The following is a 20,789-nucleotide window of genomic DNA, read 5'->3' as shown; positions in this document are numbered from 1 at the left end:
AATTTTTCAACCTTCAATAGGTTCATGGAGCAATTTTTTCCTTCTTGTTCTCTTTCAGCTTTCTCCTGCTTTGACTTATTTTCTACCCACCTTAGGTTCCACACCTGCCTACTCTCACTCAAAGACTAAAACCCTTTCTCCCCTGGGGCACCTACCCTGGTTAACTACAAATGTACAAACCCACTAACCCATCGATTCCTCTATCTAGCCTGTGACAAAAGGACAGGACCTTAATGTGCTCTGGATCCCACCGTCTCCGGCTTCCTGGTGACCTAATTCTATCAGTTATCTACCCCCTCTCTAGTCTTTCTTGAACCCTTCCTTCTTTGCTGGCTCTTTCTCATTACTATTTAAATATGCTCCTAGATTTTCCATCCAAAACAAAACTATTTCTCAATTCAAGCACTGCTTTAACTTCTACCTTACATCTCTCCTCTCTTTCCCATCAAATTATTGGAGCAGTGTCTGCACGTACTGACTGGATTTTCTCACCTCTAGTGCTCTGCACTCTGTTGCCTCCTATACTGTTCCACTGAAACAGTCTGGGTTAAGATCACCAATGACACAGGCATCATTAACTTCATCTGCTCATTACAGTCTTGACTTCCCTAGAGTGTCTGACAGAGTTGACCACTTCCACCGTCCCTTGGATTCTGGAGTCCTGTCATCTTTGGCCACTTCTTTCAATCTCAGTTGTAGGTTTCTTCTCCTCCCATTACACTGGAGTTTCTCAGGGTTGATCCTTTACCCTCTGCTTTTCACACACTACATAACCTCTCAGGATGATCTCTGCCATACTTGTGGTTTCAGACATTTATATGCCAAATATTCATTCACTTAATGGATCTGAAAATCTCACAAACACAAACTCCAAATGTCCAAAACTGAACTCTCCTTGTCTACCAAATCTGGCTCTCCAATACTCCCTGTGTCCGTAAAGGGTACTGCCACCTGCCCTGGTCAGGTTCCCATGCCAGAAACCGAGATGTCATTCTTGAGTCCTCCATCTCCGATATCCAAGTCCTGTAGACAATACTACCTACAAATCTGTTGAATCAGTCCTCATCTCTTCACTCCTCGCTGCCATCATCTTGGTCCAGGTCATCACCTCATGTTTGTGTCATTGCAGAAGTTACCTAAATGGTATTCCAACTTCCAATTTTGCTCCCCTCCCATCCAAGTCAACCTCCACATGGTAGCTATTGTGTCCTTCTAAAAACCTCATTGTGTTACTTGCTGCTTAAGACCCTCTAATGGTTTTCTCTTGCTTTTAAGAAAAAGGTATACAAGGCTCTCATCTCTTCTCTCTCTCAAGAACTCAACATTTCAGCAATACTGTACCCTTGATACAGTGCTTTTTCACGTATTTCTCAACTCCAAGCCTTTCTATTTATCTTTCTAGTTCCATTTAATAAAATATGGTGTGTATACCACCCGCATCAGTATCACCTGGGATATTTGAATCACTTATAAACTGTGCTTATTTGTCCATGTTTCCATTCACCCTTGCCATGTGGGTACATATTTAAACACAAATAGAATAATTAGAACACATGTTTTGTATTCTACGTTTTTTCCGTTACATTAAAAGGTATTTTCTGATTAAACAAAGTCCTTGTAAATACGTTTAGAGCTGCGTACAAAATTGAAACTGATCAGCTGATCAACAGTGATGCAGTAAAGGAAAATGCCTCAATTACCATAATGTTTCATGATTTTTTTAAAGACAAATACTCATGTATTAGATTTTTCATCAACAACTCTTATTAATCTACTGAGGGGTTATCATATTGTTTATTACATCTCACCAAAATCTGCATTCAACTTTTCTAAGATTGCATCACAGTTCTACATCTTTACATGGCATTATTTTCAGTAATATGTCATTTGGCAGAAGTCTAATTATATGTTGAATTGTGTACTAAAGGGTTCTTCTTGATAGTTTTTTTTTCCCCCGAGTACGAATTTTCTTATATAAAATCCAGATGAAGGCATTTCTACATTGACTTGAGGCCTAAGGAACTCCCAAGTGTGAGAACTTTAAGGCTGACTAAGGTGAGATCATTTCATTCATGACACTGAGAGTGTCTGATACAGTAAAAGTCCTCACATGCCCTGGAGTGCTGCTCTATGAGTAATGGGTTTCCCATGTTTATTTCATTGAATTGCTTCTCCAGCATGAATTGTCTGGTATTTCCCAAATGGCTTCCTCCTCCTGGTAAAGACTTGCTGCGTCCCTTCCTGTTTGACTCTGAGTTTTCTGTGCAGACCAAGGCTTGAGAGATGGCTGAAGGCTGCAGCGTTTCTCCCCTGCGTGAACTCTCTGGTGTCTATAAAGGTTAGAGCTGGGACTGAAGTTTCCTCCAAATTCATTACGTCTCTAGGGTTCCTCTCCGGTGTATGCTGTTTCATGGCTAAGGTTAGAGCATCAGCTAAAGGCTTTACCACATAGATGATATTCTTATGACTTCTCTGCAGTGTGATTCACTTGTGTCATTTGAAGGATGAATTATTACTGGAGGCATTTCCGTAATGATCACAAAGGGTTTGTCTCTGGTGTGAACAAAAGGTAGCTCTCTGGCTGAAGTGTTTCCCACATTTGTTACATTTACGGGGTTCCTCTCCAGTGTGAGTTAACACTTGTTGAGTCAATGTGGAGCTGTGAGTGAATATTTCCCCATTCTCATTATATTCAGAGAACTCCTCTCCAGTGAGAAATCTCTGCTACTGAGGAGACGAGAGGCTGTTAAAGGTTTGTCCACATCCATTCATCTATTCATTCTTCTACATATGAATTTTATGCTCATTCATTCAGTGATAACCTCTAGTTAAAGTCTTTGCCACACTGGTTACTTTCACAGGGTGTGTGACTCTCCTGCAGGTACAGAAGTTTTCTCCTTTGCAGCATGTCCACTGTATAGTTATCTGAGTAATTTTGAGGCCTTCATTATGTTTCAAGCACTTGATGTTTGACCATACTTATGCAAACGTCCTCTTATAAGAACCCAGACTATGGTTGTGAGCTCAGGTTACTCCTTTCTTCCCCAAATTCAAACTATCCAAAACTTTCTGCTGAGACAGCACACTTTCACCTCAAACTGAAGTCATGAGATTGTTCTGCATTCCTCACTTACCCCACTCACGGATCAGTTCTAATGTAGAGAAACAGACCTCACCCTCACGAACTTATTGTGACGTTAGATGGCTCCTTCCAGCAGATATTCTGCAGGGAAGTTATGTCCTAGTTTTTAAGACTTTCCAGCCTAGACCCTGGCCTTGGGGAAATCTTCTCCCTCCCCCACCTCAGCTCTTCCCCTTGAACCAACTAGGAAGTCACATCTGATTTTCAGAGCTCATACCCAAGGGAGACCCAATGACTGATGTTTTCTAGCATCATGTCTCTGTATGGCTTCCCCTGAGATGGGTCCAGCAGGCCCATTCTTTCTGAGCAAAGTCCACAGCCATGTCCTCAAAGGTCATCATTTCCTGTGGTTGCAATGCCAAGAGCCCAGCTACCACCTGCCTTCCTCTGTTTTCTTACCCAGGGACAGTCTGAGCACTAAGCCGGCAGAGCAGAACTCAACGGACAGAAACCTGAGTGAGTCACATTGATAGTGAGGTTGCTGTCATCACACTCTGCAGCTCAGAGCTTCTTTCTCTCTAGAAAAAGGACAGGAATCCATATATATATATATTTTTAAAGATCAAATTTATAGAGAGAATGTTTTGCTTATCTCTTATAAATTTTATTTATTCATCTATCCATGGCTGTGTCGGGTCCCCGCCTCCGTGCGAGGGCCCTCTCCAGCCGCGGCAAGTGGGGACCACTCCTCACTGCAGTGCGCGGGCCTCTCACTGTCGCGGCCTCTCCCGTCGCGGAGCACAGGCTCCAGACGCGCAGGCTCAGCAATCGTGGCTCACGGGCCCAGCCGCTCCGCGGCACGCGGGATCCTCCGGGACCAGGGCTCGAACCCGTGTCCCCTGCATTGGCAGGCGGACTCTCAACCACTGCGTCACCAGGGAAGCCCGGAATCCATATTTTTAACAAGCCCCCCATACCCAAGAAGGTCTTAAAGATTTAAACCACTGGGTTTAAATTCTAATTTCCTTAGAATCTCAGGTTACCTATCAAAACCTCAGGAAGGCCTTTCTTAGCCCCCGGTCCAGGTTGCAGTTCCAGTTTTATTTTCTCATAAATCTCTGCGCTTTTATTCCCATTACACTCCTCACACTTTACTGCTATTACTTGTTCAGTGCCTGCCTTCTCCACTAGACTACAGAACTCATGGTGGCAAGGACAGGATCTGTTTTTTTTCTCACTGTATCCCAAGCCTCTGGCAGAGCATCACCATATTTGCAAGATAAACGAATAAAGGTAATTTTTTTCACTCACTCGAACACACATTCAAAAACATAGATTTATTTGATCTGAAAGAGTCAGAAAATATTATGTTTTGATTAAATACATCAATGCTCTCTGCTAGAGAGATAAATAAGAGAGAGACTCATTTATATTAAATCATTATGCGCTGAGCATTTGGGTAATGATTTATCAAACATCAACTTTACTAGACTGCATACTGGTTAAAAATAACTGATCCCAAACTGATGCTACATCATCGGTTATTTTAAGAAAATTAATTACAAGGAAGGCTAAGAAATTTCTTTAAGGTATTTTTAAGATCAACTTAAAGAATACAGCTAAGGCCACTGTATACTGAGAAAGCTTAAGAAATAATATATTTCGAATGCAGACGAATAGAAGGTAGGAGACAAAAGAGTAGAAATAGGAGGGTGTAAACAGAGTAACATTGCCTGCCTATAATTCACGAAATGTCTGTTCAGACAGTGGGAAAGTCCACTCTGTCCACTCTGAAATGGCTTTATTAATTTTTTTTAATGTATAGGAAGAATTAATTCTCCAGGCATGGATAGCACAGATGAGTCAACGCATAAGATATACATTTAAACCAGAAAGAAACAGGCAAATATGAATTTCTGACACATGAGACCCTGGACAACATTGCTGGATTTTGGGAAGTGATCCAGCCACCCCTCTGAGTTGTGGGATCCCTAGAACAGGAAGACAGGTGAAGAGTTGTGGACTGACTATGCGCTCTAAACTTACCTGAAAAACCGATGTCTTAATTAAGATAAGCAAATATGAGGTCTTAACTAAGATAGAACATTTAAAGTAGAATTAGGATTTTAGGGAATTCCCTGGTGGTCTAGTGGTCAGGACTTGGCATTCTCACCGCCGGGGGCCCTGGGTTCGATCCCTGGTTGGGGAACTAAGAACCCACAAGCTGCGTGGTGCAGCCAAAAAAAAACAAAAAACAAAAAATTAGGATTTTATTATTAAGAGTGGTTACTGCTCTGAGTCAATAACTTGCACTCTTCCTCCAGGCAAACGATTTTCAGGCTGCCAGGGTTGTCGTTATTTCACTCAGTGATCATTCTCACACTGCCTTAGACACAGGAATCCCTTTTATTTTAAAAGAAGGAATGTTTCTCAGGAGCTGACATTACCTATCTAGGGTCAAGAAAAGTCCACATGAATAATAAAATACTGTAATTTCAGATTCTGGAACTGCAAAGTGGCTTATGTGCATGAATCTGGGCTCTAGAGGCCCAAGGGCTGACATTCCCGACATTAAGTGCAGTATGATGAGCTCCAAGCTCCTTGATAAGGACAGAAGTCACGTTCACAAATGACTGCGATGCCAGGAAGAGGGTACGAGTGCCACAGAAAGAAGCACAAATGTTATGCAAGTTCACAGGAGGGAGAGAAAACCGATGGCTGGGCTGCCTTCGCTGTAATGAGTGCCAATGCTAGATATTTTGGAAATAAATAAGTGGGTCAGCAAAATCACTAATGAGATATACTTCAACCTGGAAAACCTTTACAGAGAGAGTGGGTACTATAGATAACTTGCCTCATTCTACTTTCTAACTGAAAAAGAAATTGAGATATTCCTGACAGTACATTAACCACTTGAAAAAAAACTGCTAGGAATACAAATCACTGGAAAAAATAAGTAATGTGGGAAATATCTGCTAAAGCTGTTTTGCTTATTACATAAATAGTTCCACACTGCTCAGCTTTCTTAGTTACATTTATTACCAGTTCTATTTATTATTACTATTAGCACTATTATTGAGTCTTCCTACCAGTACTTACTGAGTCCTTGTTATATGCCAGGCAATACATTTGGCACTAGGAAGAGAGTGGTGAATGAAACACACCTGGTTGCTACTTTCATGGACCAACCACACAAATAACTATATAATCACAACTGTGCTAAATGACATGAAGGAAAAGTATGAGGTACTTCCTTGCCTGGGAGTGTCAAGGAAATCTTTCCTGAAGAAATGAAATTTATGCTGAGGCTTGAAGGATGAGTAGGAATAAAGCTGGTGAAGGGAATGGAGGGTTTGTAGGGGAATGTTTCCAAAAGAGGGAACACTGTGCCCCAAGGGCGCAAGGCGGGAAAGAACACAGCGTAGAGGAGGGGAGAGAGGGGAACATATGAAGCTTTAGAGATTGGTAGCAGCTAGATCAGAGCCCTGAAGGGCATGCTAAAAATTTTGAACTTCATCCTAAAAGCAAAGGGTTTTCAAGCACGGAAGTGACAGGTGAAGTTTATGTTTAATCTGTGGCTTTGGCTGATAATGGGAGCCAAGAATGACTGGGCAGGGGGCAAGAAGCTGTGAGACCTGTTGGGAGGCTCTCATGATCATAGCTCAGGTGAAAGAGGGTGGTGCCCTGCTGGAGTGGTGGGTGGAGAGAGAGAGAGCGAGAGAGAGAGAGAGCATTTGGATGACTCAAGGCATGTCTTAGAAGAACTCCGAGAACTTGGTGACTGGGTAGACATCTGGGTTTGGGGGCTGAGGGATAAGGATGTGTCAAGGATCATTCTCAGCTTTTCTAATTGGGTGGGTGGAGGTGCTATTTACTAAGAGGGGCAGATGAAGGAAGAGCAGATGCAAAGGCCTGATGACTAGTTGAGTGTGAGATGTCTATGAGTCATCCAAGCAGAGATGTCAAGCAGGACGTTGGATAATCAGGTCCAGACTCAGAGGAGAGGTCTAGAGACGCAAATTTGAGGACCCCTGGCAGGTACGTAGTATTTGAAGCCATGGAGGATAGGTTTGGCAGGTAGGGAGGAGGAAAGGGGAGAGAAGACTTAGGGACCAAGGATCAAACCCTGAAGCTGGTCAATATTAGCCCTCCTGTGAGAGCACTGAATGTCATGCATAAACATTTGCATATCAAACCAGGTACCTCACTATCATATTGTACTTTAATCTCATATTCTAATAAGAATGCATAGACACTCAGCTTAAAATGACTGCATGTAACCCAAAGTGGCATCGTTCAGGAGAGATGTAAAAGACAGTAGGGTCCCAACCACTAACATGGAGCAAGCAACGAGATGGACAAAATCTGTTTCCTGCTGAAAAAGTTACACAAACTGTCTTTTAGATAAAGAGTGCTGTTTTATATTTCCTATTCACCAATGGAGCCAACTAGGGATTAGAGTTAGAAGGATAATGAACCCCGTAGGAAATCCCAAACATAGAAGCAGGCCGAGCCCTTGCGCAGGTGGCTGCTGATGAGCCCTGTATAGAGACACAGGCATCCCTGAACCGGGAAGGTCCTGGGCAGGTCTTGTTTCACTTCCCCTTTGCAGACTTATTTCCCTGACTGCCCTGAATACTCCTTCCACTCCAGGCAAACAAACCTTTGCTTTTCCACCTCTGTACTTTTGTTCACGACCAGTGACGTGCTTCGCCCACACCTCCACGTTATATACGTCTTTCCAGGTCCACCTCTGATGCTATCTGATCTCTTCCAGGTGAAAATAATTTCCCCCTTTTCAATATGTCCATAACCAATTATTTGTACCTCTCTGAGCACTTCATGCTTTCTACCCTGAGCTCCCTTTATTTGGATATATACCTTATGTTCCCTTCTAGGCTACAAGCTCCTAGAGGGCAGTGGGCATGTCTTACGTGTTTATGTTCCAGATCACAACAAACGCTGAAGCCTGTATTGCTCCAACAGAGAAGAGGAGGAGTACTTATTTCTGAGGCATTTCTATTCAGTTGCGATTCACAGGCTGATAATGTTTATGTGCTATGAGAAGGGAGCAGGAAAACATTTATTTATTTCCTTTTGTTCCCGCAATTCCAGTATACGGGAACACAGGCTGAATTGCTAATGCTGTGAAACTCCTAAAACTTAGAGCACATCCAGAATTCCGAATTAGCGGGAAAAAGAAGCAATGCGACAGCTTCTTTTTCATTAATGGTGTTCAAAAACCAAGAAAATGTTAGTACATATTTTTAGTCCTCTTCACGGCCTTGGACAGCCACAGCCTGCTGTGCGCTGGGGACTGACAGTGGCAACTGCCCAGAGCCTCCTCCTGCTGTAAGGCGGCAGCCTGTCTAGCTTGTTTGCTGCCTACCCCAGTTTAATCACCAGCTCCCCAGAATTATGCTGTCCTCCATCCTTCCTCGGGGGGTTCATCCCACTCCCTGCTGTGTAACACCTAACATGCATCACAATGTTTTAACTGTTAGCCCACGATTTGTGTGCTCCTTAAAGATACAAGGGGTCTCCTGGGGAAGGGTTACCTACAGCAATTTTTAAAACGTCATAGTACATGTTAAATCCAAGTCAAAATGTTTTAGGACAGCAAAAAACTCCAGATGTATCTAAGCCAGTTGTTCATATTTGAGGCTGGAATCGTACTAATAAAATAAGAGTGCTCCTTGTCACCGTGTGGACTTACCTCTTTGGTAACACAAGGAAGCAACACTGCCATATTACAGAACTTCACAGCAGTATCTGTTTGTTCAAGATCAATATAACACTAGAAATGAAAAAATAATCAATATGAAGCGTAATCACATTTTTGTGTAATGAAGTCAAAGTGATCTTAAAACTGTGGTCTTCATTACCTTGGCCAAGAACATGTAATTGGACTTAGAAAACCCAGGGTGTAGTTCTTCGACCTGATTTTCAGAGAAAACAGAAAAGAGAATAACAGGGAAATACTAAAACAATAAGTAAAGAAGATATATTTCAATAAATCAGACATTAACCAAATTGCCCTAAGAATTTAGGATGGTTGTGTCACATCTGAATCATTTTATTAACTCAAGTATCCTTTGGGTAGAAATATAGCTTTTGAGCTTATCCATTAAAATAGAATTATTATTGTGGTCATAAAGCTTACAAAGCAATGAGGTACTTTAAGATTTTGGGATTCCTTTGTATAACCATCTTCCTCACTTCCCCTTCTCTATCTTTTGCTTTTTTTCTTTCAGGGACAAAACAACTGGTGATACACTCTCCCCAGGACAAGTCCCTACAATCTCTTTGGGAAGCAAGAGTAGAGCGTGACTGGTATCCCATGGCAAGCATCTTCCACTACATTAATATTTGATTTCTTATGATTTCAACACACTCCATATGAGCTGAATAATAACTGAGGTCCATCACATCAAGTTCTTTTAAAGAAAACGCAGATGCTTAAAATAACTAGTCGAAGTAGCAGACCTCCTTGCAGATTTTAATAAGTGGGTATTATAAAGGTACTTTACCCCTCATCTACTAATGTCTTACGTACCAGTTCCTTTTCTCTATCTCTGGTAAATAAGAATTCCACCAGGTATGTGGTGTTGCTACTAGAGAGCTCTTCTTAGAACCTAAGTCAATCTTTGCATTGGAGCCAGGTTTTGCTGTTGTAAAGGTCTGTGCAAGGAAGCTCCCAACCCGACCCGGCCCCCAACACAGAAGGACACAGAACCCAGAAGAAGGATACTTTAAAACATTTATAAAAATATGCTTGTTTTACAACACACTAACAATCCAGACATTTCCAAAATTAAAAAGTAAAAGTTTCTCTGTTTGAATTTTATTCTCAATTACGATCTCAGCCCCCAGGGGTAACCACTACCAACAGTTTGACAAATGCATCCTACAGACCTTTTACCAAGCAGAGGAATCCGCCCCCTCCAAAGGGAACTGATTTTTGAAAAAAAACTTTTTAATGGGACCATTTCCTACATATTGGTCCAAAACTTTTTCCCCACAACATACCACAGATACATTTTTGTGTTCACATACAAGATCTCCCTCATTGTTTCTAAGAGCTGCATTTCATACTACACATATACCATAATTAAATTAAGCATTCTCCCTTAGACATTTAGACTTATTTTTCACTATTACTAATAATGATCAGCGAACATACTTGCTCCTATATGCTTGTGTGCATGTGATTACATGTGTAGGAGAGATTCCCAGAAGTTGAATTGCTGAGTCAAAGGATACATACATTTTAAGGATGGATACTAATGGAGGGGAAAGCAAGACCTAGGGTGCTGAGGAGCGTTCCAACACCTTACAGGAGCACATCCCTTGTAAAGGCCATTTACTCTCTACAGAACCCCAAAGAGAAGGGTCCTGGGAGGAAGAGGAGGACAAAATCTCTTGGGTTGGGAAGCCAGACTGGGTGTACCTCTTTCAGACCTAGCAGATGAACAGCGTGTGGATCTGGCCTAGAACCTGCTAGTGAAACAGCAAGGCTGCGGACAGACTGAAGGAAGTCCAGTCCTGGCCAGAGTCTTGAAAGTCCTATAGAGCCATCCATGGTGCTGATGGGTTCTGGTTCTCCCACTTCCTCTCTTCTTGTCCTGTTATTTCCATTGTAACTCTTTGAGTTTACTAAGTGGATTTCTTGAGTCACGCTAATACAATTTTTGCATATTTACAAAATAAATAAGTCACAGGTATGAAATGTATGGTGTGGGGAATATAGTTAATAATTATGTAATATCTTTGTGACAGATGGTAACTAGACTTAACGTGGTGATCATTTTGAAATGTATAGAAATATCGAATCACTATGTTGTGCACCAGGAACTAACATAGTGTAGCAAGTCAATTATACTTCAAAAACAAACAAACTCATAGAAAAAGAGATCAGATTTGTGGTTACCAGAGGTGGGGGTGAGGGTGTTGGGAGGGGAGAGGAATTGGATGAAGGCAGCCAAAAGGTGTAACTTCCAGTTATAAGATAGATAGTACTAGGGATATAATGTACAACAGGATCAATATAATTAACACTGCTTATGTTATATATGAAAGCTAAGACAGTAAATCTTGAGTTCTCATCACAAGGAAAATTTTTTTTTTCTATTTCTTTAATTTTGTGTCTACATGAGATGATTGATGTTCACTAAACTTACTGTGATAATCATTTCGTGATGTATGTAAGTCACATCATTACACTGTGCGCCTTAAACTTATATAGTGCAGCATGCCAATTATACTTCAATATAAGTGGAAGAAAAAAAAAGGACCTAGAGTAAACTTTATTCGATTGTAACTTCTATGTCCAGTAGTTGCCCCAGTTCTGAACAAATCCTATCTAAATAACTTGCCCCAACATATGCACATAGCAGCTTCTTATTTCTTTAATGTTGGCATTTTAATTCTGCATATACACCTTAACACTTATGTCTAATTAACCAGAATGATCATAAATCAGAACATCTCTTTTTGTACTCATGGTTAAAAAAAAAAAAAGAAGTCCAAAGGAACATAGGCAGGCTAGTAAGAACACCTAAGTCCTAAAACGGAGCAGATCCTGCCCTTTGCCAAAGGCCTTAGCTGAATAACAAGGAAGGTAGTGTTACTCAACAGAATGTTCTGATTAAGGGGCAGTTTCTAGCTATGCTCTTATAACACTACCATAACATCTGGCAGAGAATACTGTACCTGTTTACTTCGTCTTGGTTGTCCAAGTTTCCTGGAGGCAGGAGCTGTGTTGGTCATTTCTGTGTTCCCTTCATTTGGACTAGGTATGTGCTTAATAAACATTTCTGAATAAATTAGCTTTGTTTTTAAAACATCTCATAACCTCGTGCAGCAGCCCTCTGTCATATCAAGGCACAGAAGACAGCTCTGCAGCTGGTGGAACCACTAAGGAAGATTCAGGGATCATGTGACTGCAAACAGTGAGTGACATCAGGGTGGCCAACATTGTCACACCTGTCATTTACAACACACACCAATCCAGTGGTTCTTAACCATGCCACGGGCTGCACATGAAGGACCTTGAGAACTTTAAAAACGCTGATCAAGCTTTAAAAACACTTACCATATGACCCCACAATTCCACTCCTAGGTATTTATCCAAGAAAATTTAAAACATGTCTACACAAAAGCTTGCAAATGAATGTTCATAGACGTTTTATTCATAATAGCCCCAAGCTGGGAACAACTAAAACATCCACCAGTAGGTAAATGCATAAGCAAATTGTGGTATATCCATATGATAGAATATTACTAGGCAAACAAAAAGAACTACAGATCCACTCAATAAATGGACTCAATAGATGACTGCATCTCAAAACATGCTGAGCAAAAGAAGCCAGACACACACAAAGTACAAACTCTAAGATTCCATTAATACGAAATTTTAGAATAGGCAAAACTAAGTTAGAGCGACAGAAAGCAGATCAGTGGTTGCCTGGGGCACAAGCCAGGGGTAACTGACAGCAAAGGGGCAAAGATAGTTCTTTAGGGTGATGGAAATGTTCTATATCTTGAAATGGAGATGGTTATGTGAGTATACAAATTTGTCAAATTTCACTGAACTGCACACATAAAATGGGTATATTTGATTGTATATAAACTATACCTTAATACATTCAGAGATTCTGAAATAATTAGTCTGGGTTGTGGCCTGGGCTGGCATTTTTTAAAGCTCTCCAGATGATTCTAAGGTATAGACAAGGTTAAAAACCACTGACCGAGGGAATCATGCCATAATTTTGGATGAGGTGGGAAGCATGCTATAGTTTGAAAAAAGTCCAGCAGGGAATTCACAGATGACTCCTGGTCTAAAACCACCTCTCTAGATGCTTTGAGACTGTGGAGGACCAGATTTCACCTGTTACACGAGCAAAATAATAGCAAAGTTTATTTTTTGTTAGAGCATTTAATGTGCTAGACCCTGGGCCAAGAAAATTACATGCATTATTTTATGTAATTTTCACAAAAACCAGATAAAGTAGGTATTACTATGCCTACTTTACTGATGAAAAATTTATGATTGGGAGAAATAAACATGCTCATGTCATACATATAGGAAAAGGTTCGGGTCTCAAACTGTCTGATTCCAAAGTCAGTGCTCTTGGCCTCTACAGGACTGAACTGGATGGCTCTGGGGACTCATTCCTGTGAACCCTCTTTGGCGGCATGGAGTGGGTGCAGAAGTTCTACAGTCTGGGTTCCAATGACACGACTCCCTGTTGGGACCAGGGGGTTGCAGACTCTCCTGGGCTGTGGGATCCAAGGTGTGCGCTGTTTCCTTTTCCTCTCCTCCCCGTCCCAGACTTCTTAGTTCCTCCACAGCCTTAGCCTCCTCAGTACCCTCAGGTGTTGCAGTAAATACGGGGAGAAGCATTCCTGATGCCTTCTCACCCTCTTGACAAACACCATGGAACGCATTTCAGACAATCTAAGTCATAACTAAATGGTGAGGTCACAAAGATGGTCTGCCAAGGTGTTTACATTTTAATGAAGTTAAAACTCTGTGAGCTTTAATTGAGCACTTATGAGTTGCTGGGCACTCTCTAAGCAGTTTGCTTTATTAACTCATTTACTCTTCACAACAACACTATGAGTCAGGTACTATTACCTCCATGTTATTGATTAAATTGAGAGAGAGAGAGAGAGAGAGAGAGAGAGAGAGAGAGAGAGAGATTAAGTAACTTGCTCAGTGTTAATCAGCCAGTAAGAAGTAGAACTGGGATTTAACCAGGTGCTCTGGTTCTAGAGTTTGCAATCCTTACCCTACATTATTGTGCCTCTTACTACTTTTATCTGTGTAATACTTCAGGTGCATAAGCACCTTAAGAACTTTCGTGCAGTGTCCTGAAAATCTGACTCTCCAGTTAGAACTTTGATACTATGAAAAAATGGGTTTCAAATTCAAATAAATTTTTTGCTAATGAACATAGCACCTTTAATAAATCATTTATCTTAAATACACCATGATCTCTATTCTTGTAAAATTTAACATGGGAGAACTAATTCTTAGTGGAAGAAAAAAGGTGAAGTGATGATAATGCATTCCTACCTTTGACCTGCCATTGTGTGACACTGGAAAAAATTACATTCCCGAGGTCTTGTTTTGTTATAAAACAAAAAAGATCACACTAAATAAAAAATAAGAAACATACAGCCCTTGTACTTGTATTCCCATACTTTTTTCCATTGGGCTCACGCTTGATCTTAGAATACTTATTTTTTCACGCTTCAGAGAAGAGAAGTGCAATGCAACATATTTGCCATCTTAGATTATATGATCTCTAAACTCCCTCTCAGTTCTACAAAATCAATCCCTAAAATATAACAAAAAATATTAGCCTGTACAATATGTTGGACAATTACCAAAATCAGAGCCAGATTTTGTCTATATTGTTACAAACCTGAAGTAGGCAGGTGGTGAAAGAAAAAAAAACTTAGTATCTATAAGATTCCATAATTGGTTCCAGAGAAAGATGAAGAGATTAGCCCAACAGGAAGTTGGTTAAATGGGTGGACGTATTACACATTTTCATGTGTGCATACACACAAATTACTATTTAGAGTTTTATCAGCATAGCAATTGTACATTTTAAGACAGGAATGAAAATACTGGTTTGGTCTGATGCCCCACGAATGTTCCATAGAACTGTCTGCAATTCATAGAGTGACTTTTTAAATAACTCCTCTTCTTGGCAACTTTTAATTCTTTAAGATTAAACTGGTTCTATATTAGGATAATGAGGAGTATTTAGGACCAAGTCTAATAATCAGGGCATGAATGCTTTTGCACATATTCACACGACCTGGAAAGCTACACTGGATTTGGCAGTAAGGGATGCCACACCCAGGACCTAGGGCATAACTATGACCTAAGAAGTAGTTTGGACATGCCAAAATGAGGACTCAGTCTGGGGTTTCAGTTAGAAAGCAACAAATGGAGAAGAGAAAGATTTCCTTGACAGCGAGAGTAGGAGAGCCTGGTGCAGATAGGAGCCAGTTTGACACTGAAATAATGGATAGACAAAACATACCTTAAGGAAATTTTGCAAAGCTTCTTGTACAGTTGCGGATGGTATTTTTCCAAACAGAGTAGCAGCCATTTTTTTCTCAATCCAGCTCAGTTTTGAGACCTGCAAATATAGAGCAAATCACTCTTAGAAAGTTGTTCACCTTTTGAATGAATAATCTCTCCCCAGTTAGATGAGTGTGAGATATCACCTTTATGGTATTAATATTTTGCCTTCCTTTTTTCATAATTCTAACAAACTGTGAGCTCTAAAAGCATTGGTTACCAAACCAATTTGAAATACTCATAAGGTTTGTGTCCAATGAGGGAAAAAGGGGGTGGAGGTGGGGATTAATGCTGATCCTCTTTGTTCATGTGCTTCTTGATCCTGAGATGACGCATGGTATTTCTTTGCACAGGGTGTAGTAGCTACAAGACCCTACCTTTGCTCTCTTGCCACCTTTTCCATGCTGCCAACCTGACCCAGAATGCAGCATCTCAGAAATGTAAACAGAACGAGGATCCTCAACCCACGAGGAGTGTACAGTGAGGGTCCGGTATAAATATTTATAATTCAGGAGAATTTTTTTTAAACCCGATCAACACCAAAATTAAACCTCATATTACCATTTGTTTTTTGCTTTCTTTTTAAATTTTTTCACTTTTCCCAAATATGAATAATAGATATATAACATAAAAGATTAAAAGGATTCAGGGGACTTCCCTGGTGGCACAGTGGTTAAGACTCCACACTTCCAATGCAGGGGGTCCGGGTTCGATTCCTGGTCAGGGAACTAGATCCCACGTGCATGCCGCAACTAAGAGTTCTCATGCCACAACTAAGGAGTCGGCGAACGGCAACTGAGGAGCCCACCTGCCACAACTAAGGAGTCCAGGTGCTGCAAATAAGGAGCCAGCGAGCCGCGACTAAGGAGCACACGTGCTGCAACTAAGAAGCTGCTGAGCCACAACTGAGGAGCCTGAGAGCTGCAACTAAGGAGGCTGCTGGCCACAACTAAGACCCAGTGCAACCAAATAAATAAATAAATAAATAAAATAAATATTAAAAAAAAAGATTCAGAAATGAATTCTTAAAAGGGTACTATGCTTTCCCAATCCTATCAAGTATCTTCCTTCCCAGTCCCATCTTCTAGGGTTCTAGGTAGCCATTAACCTCTATTTAAAAAAAAAAAAATTCCATCAATATTTTATAATAACTATAAATGGAGTGCAACCTTTAAAAATTGTGAATTACTATCTTATACACCTGAAACTGACATAATATTGTACATCAACTTTAGCTCAATAAAAAAAAAAAAGAGGTACAAACTACTATATATAACATAAATAAGCTACACGGATACACTATACAGCACAGGGAATATAGCCGATATTTTATAAATTTCAATGGAGTATAACCTATAAAAACTATGTTCACTATGTTCGACACCTGAAACTAAGATAATATTGTAAGTCAACTATACTTCAAAGAAAATATGATCCCCCAAAATTATTCCCTGGCTTTTCTATATAATGTTAATTTATTGCTATGCTTATTTTTGGTTTTTTTGAACCTGAAAAAAAAGATATGTTGTTTATTTCCTTCTTTGACTTATTGTTTTCACTTAGCATTATAGTTTTAAGATTTTATCCAGATTGATGAGAGTAATTGAAGTTCAGTCATTTAAACAACTCTGAGATATTCCATCATTTAAACAGACATCAATGATTTTTCATCCACTTTTTTTTAAATTGTTTACAGTGACAGATAATTTATTATTCAACAAAAACTGAGGCAAAAGGACTCAAGTAAAGAAATTAACAGAAAATATTTTACAAGGGACTTTGAAGACAGAGCCCAACTAGAACAAAATTAATGCTTTACCATATACAATAGGGATTGAAAAAACAAATTTTTCCATTCCACATGCATAAATACATTGGAAAAAAAAATTTTTTTTTATACAGCAGGTTCTTATTAGTCATCAATTTTATACACATCAGTGTATACATGTCAATCCCAATCGCCCAATTCATCACACCACCCCCCCACCCCCCCACCGCTTTCCCCCCTTGGTGTCCATACATTTGTTCTCTACATCTGTGTCTCAATTTCTGCCCTGCAAACCGGTTCATCTGTACCATTTTTCTAGGTTCCACATATATGCGTTAATATATGATATTTGTTTTTCTCTTTCTGACTTACTTCACTCTGTATGACAGTCTCTAGATCCATCCATGTCTCAACAAATGACCCAATTTCGTTCCTTTTTATGGCTGAGTAATATTCCATTGTATATATGTACCACATCTTCTTTACCCATTCATCTGTTGATGGGCATTTAGGTTGTTTCCATGACCTGGCTATTGTAAATAATGCTGCAATGAACATTGGGGTGCATGTGTCTTTTTGAATTATGGTTTTCTCTGGGTATATGCCCAGTAGTGGGATTGCTGGATCATATGGGAATTCTGTTTTTAGGTTTTTAAGGAACCTCCATACTGTTCTCCATTGTGGCTGTATCAATTTACATTCCCACCAACAGTGCAAGAGGGTTCCCTTTTCTCCACACCCTCTCCAGAATTTGTTTGTAGATTTTCTGATGATGCCCATTCTGACTGGTGTGAGGTGATACCTCATTGTAGTTTTGATTTGCATTTCTCTAATGATTAGTGATGTTGAGCAGCTTTTCATGTGCTTCTTCGTCATCTGTACATCTTCTTTGGAGAAATGTCTATTTAGGTCTTCTGCCCATTTTTTGGATTGGGGTGTTTGTTTTTTTAATATTGAGCTGCATGAGCTGTGTATATATTTTGGAGATTAATCCTTTGTCCGCTGATTCGTTTGCAAATATTTTCTCCCATTCTGAGGGTTGTCTTTTCGTCTTGTTTATGGTTTCCTTTGCTGTGCAAAAGCTTTGAAGTTTCATTAGGTCCCATTTGTTTATTTTTGTTTTTATTTCCATTACTCTAGGAGGTGGATCAAAAAAAGATCTTGCTGTGATTTATGTCAAACAGTGTTCTTCCTATGTTTTCCTCTAAGAGTTTTATAGTCTCCGGTCTTACATTTAGGTCTCTAATCCATTTTGAGTTTATTTTTGTGTATGGTGTTAGGGAGTGTTCTAATTTCATTCTTTTACCTGTAGCTGTCCAGTTTTCCCAGCACCACTTATTGAAGAGACTGTCTTTTTTCCATTGTATATCCTTGCCTCCTTTGTCATTGATTAGTTGACCATAGGTGCGTGGGTTTATCTCTGGGCTTTCTATCTTGTTCCATTGATCTAATTTTCTGTTTTTGTGCCAGTACCATATTGGCTTGATTACTGTAGCTTTGTAGTATAACCTGAAGTCAGGGAGTCTGATTCCTCCAGCTCCGTTTTTTCCCTCAAGACTGCTTTGGCTATTCGGGGTCTTTTCTGTCTCCATACAACTTTTAAGATTTTTGTTCTAGTTCCATAAAAAATGCCATTGGTAATTTGATAGGGATTGCATTGAATCTGTAGATTGCTTTGGGTAGTATAGTCATTTTCACAATATTGATTCTTCCAATCCAAGAACATGGTATATCTCTCCATCTGTTGGTATCATCTTTAATTTCTTTCATCAGTGTCTTCTAGTTTTCTGCATACAGGTCTTTTGTCTCCCTAGGTAGGTTTATTCCTAGGTATTTTATTCTTTTTGTTGCAGTGGTAAATGGGAGTGTTTCCTTAATTTCTCTTTCAGATTTTTCATCATTAGTGTATAGGAATGCAAGAGATCTCTGTGCATTAATTTTGTACCCTGCAACTTTACCAAATTCATTGATTAGCTCTAGTAGTTTTCTGGTGGCATCTTTAGGATTCTCTATGTATAGTATCATGTCATCTGCAAACAGTGACAGTTTTACTTCTTTTCCAATTTGTATTCTTTTATTTCTTTTTCTTCTCTGATTGCCGTGGCTAGGACTTCCAAAACTATGTTGAATAATAGTGGTGAGAGTAGACATCCTTGTCTTGTTCCTGATCTTAGAGGAAATGCTTTCAGTTTTTCACCATTGAGAATGATGTTTGCTGTGGGTTTGTCATAGCTGGCCTTTATTATGTTGAGGTAGGTTCCCTCTATGCCCACTTTCTGGAGAGTTTTTATCATAAATGGGTGTTGAATTTTGTCAAAAGCTTTTTCTGCATCTATTGAGATGATCATATGGTTTTTATTCTTCAATTTGTTAATATGGTGTATCACATTGATTGATTTGCGTATATTGAAGAATCCTTGCATCCCTAGGATAAATCCCACTTGATCATGGTGTATGATCCTTTTAATGTGTTGTTGGATTCTGTTTCCTAGTATTTCATTGAGGATTTTTGCATCTATATTCATCAGTGATATTGGTCTGTAATTTTCTTTTTTTGTAGTATCTTTGTCTGGTTTTGGTATCAGGGTGATGGTGGCCTCATAGAATGAGTTTGGGAGTGTTCCTTCCTCTGCAATTTTTTGGAAGAGTTTGAGAAGGATGGGTGTTAGCTCTTCTCTAAATGTTTGACAGAATTCACCTGTGAGGCCATCTGGTCCTGGACTTTTGTTTGTTGGAAGATTTTTAATCACAGTTTCAATTTCATTACTTGTGATTGGTCTGTTCATACTTTCTATTTCTTCCTGGTTCAGTCTTGGAAGGTTATACCTTTCTAAGAATTTGTCCATTTCTTCCAGGTTGTCCATTTTATTGGCATAGAGTTTCTTGTAGTAGTCTCTTAGGATGCTTTGTATTTCTGTGGTGTCCGTTGTCACTTCTCCTTTTTCATTTCTAATTTTATTGATTTGAGTCCTCTCCCTCTTTTTCTTGATGAGTCTGGCTAATGGTTTATCAATTTTGTTTATCTTCTCAAAGAACCAGCTTTTAGTTTTATTGATCTTTGCTATTGTTTTCTTTGTTTCTATTTCATTTATTTCTGCTCTGATCTTTATGATTTCTTTCCTTCTGTGAAGTTTGGGTTTTGTTTGTTCTTCTTTCTCTAGTTCCTTTAGGTGTAAGGTTAGATTGTTTATTTGAGATTTTTCTTGTTTCTTGAGGTAGGCTTGTATAGCTCTAAACTTCCCTCTTAGAACTGCTTTGGCTGTATCCCATAGGTTTTTTTTTTTTTTTTATCCCATAGGTTTTGGATCGTCGTGTTTTCAGTCATTTGTCTCTAGGTATTTTTTGATTTCCTCTTTGATTTCTTCAGTGATCGCTTGGTTATTTAGTAACGTGTTGTTTAGCCTCCATGTGTTTGTGTTTTTAACGTTTTTTCCCCTGTAATTCATTTCTAATCTCATAGCGTTGTGATCAGAAAAGATGCTTGATATGATTTCTTGATATGATTTCTCAGTAAATTTTCTTAAATTTACTGAGGCTTGATTTGTGACCCAAGATGTGATCTATCCTGGAGAATGTTCCATGCGCACTTGAGAAGAAAGTGTAATCTGCTGTTTTTGGATGGAATGTCCTATAAATATCAATTAAATCTATCTGGTCTATTGTGTCATTTAAAGCTTCTGTTTCCTTATTTATTTTCATTTTGGATGATCTGCCCATTGGTGTAAGTGAGGTGTTAAAATCCCCCACTATTATTGTGTTACTGTCAATTTCCTATTTTATAGCTGTTAGCAGTTGCCTTATGTATTGAGGTGCTCCTTTGTTGGGTGCATATATAT

General features: G+C 39.5%; 1 protein-coding gene across 2 annotated transcripts in view; it reads right to left on the bottom strand.

Annotated features, from left to right (window-relative positions):
• Nucleotides 1-20,789, bottom strand: part of RMDN2 (regulator of microtubule dynamics 2) — an 82,472-nt gene that overhangs the window by 2,218 nt on the left and 59,465 nt on the right. For both annotated transcript variants that reach the window (XM_068564297.1, XM_068564298.1), the window contains exons 8-10: nucleotides 15,145-15,243; nucleotides 8,968-9,021; nucleotides 8,799-8,879 (exon numbers count right to left, since the gene is read on the bottom strand). In XM_068564297.1, the coding sequence (XP_068420398.1) occupies nucleotides 8,799-8,879; nucleotides 8,968-9,021; nucleotides 15,145-15,243 (234 nt within the window). The remainder of the gene's footprint in view (nucleotides 1-8,798; nucleotides 8,880-8,967; nucleotides 9,022-15,144; nucleotides 15,244-20,789) is intronic.

Source organism: Eschrichtius robustus, chromosome 15 (genome assembly GCF_028021215.1).
Source record: "Eschrichtius robustus isolate mEscRob2 chromosome 15, mEscRob2.pri, whole genome shotgun sequence".
Taxonomy (NCBI): domain Eukaryota; kingdom Metazoa; phylum Chordata; class Mammalia; order Artiodactyla; family Eschrichtiidae; genus Eschrichtius; species Eschrichtius robustus.
The sequence above is the reverse complement of the archived record's forward strand: the minus strand, read 5'-3'. Positions and strand labels throughout refer to the sequence as shown.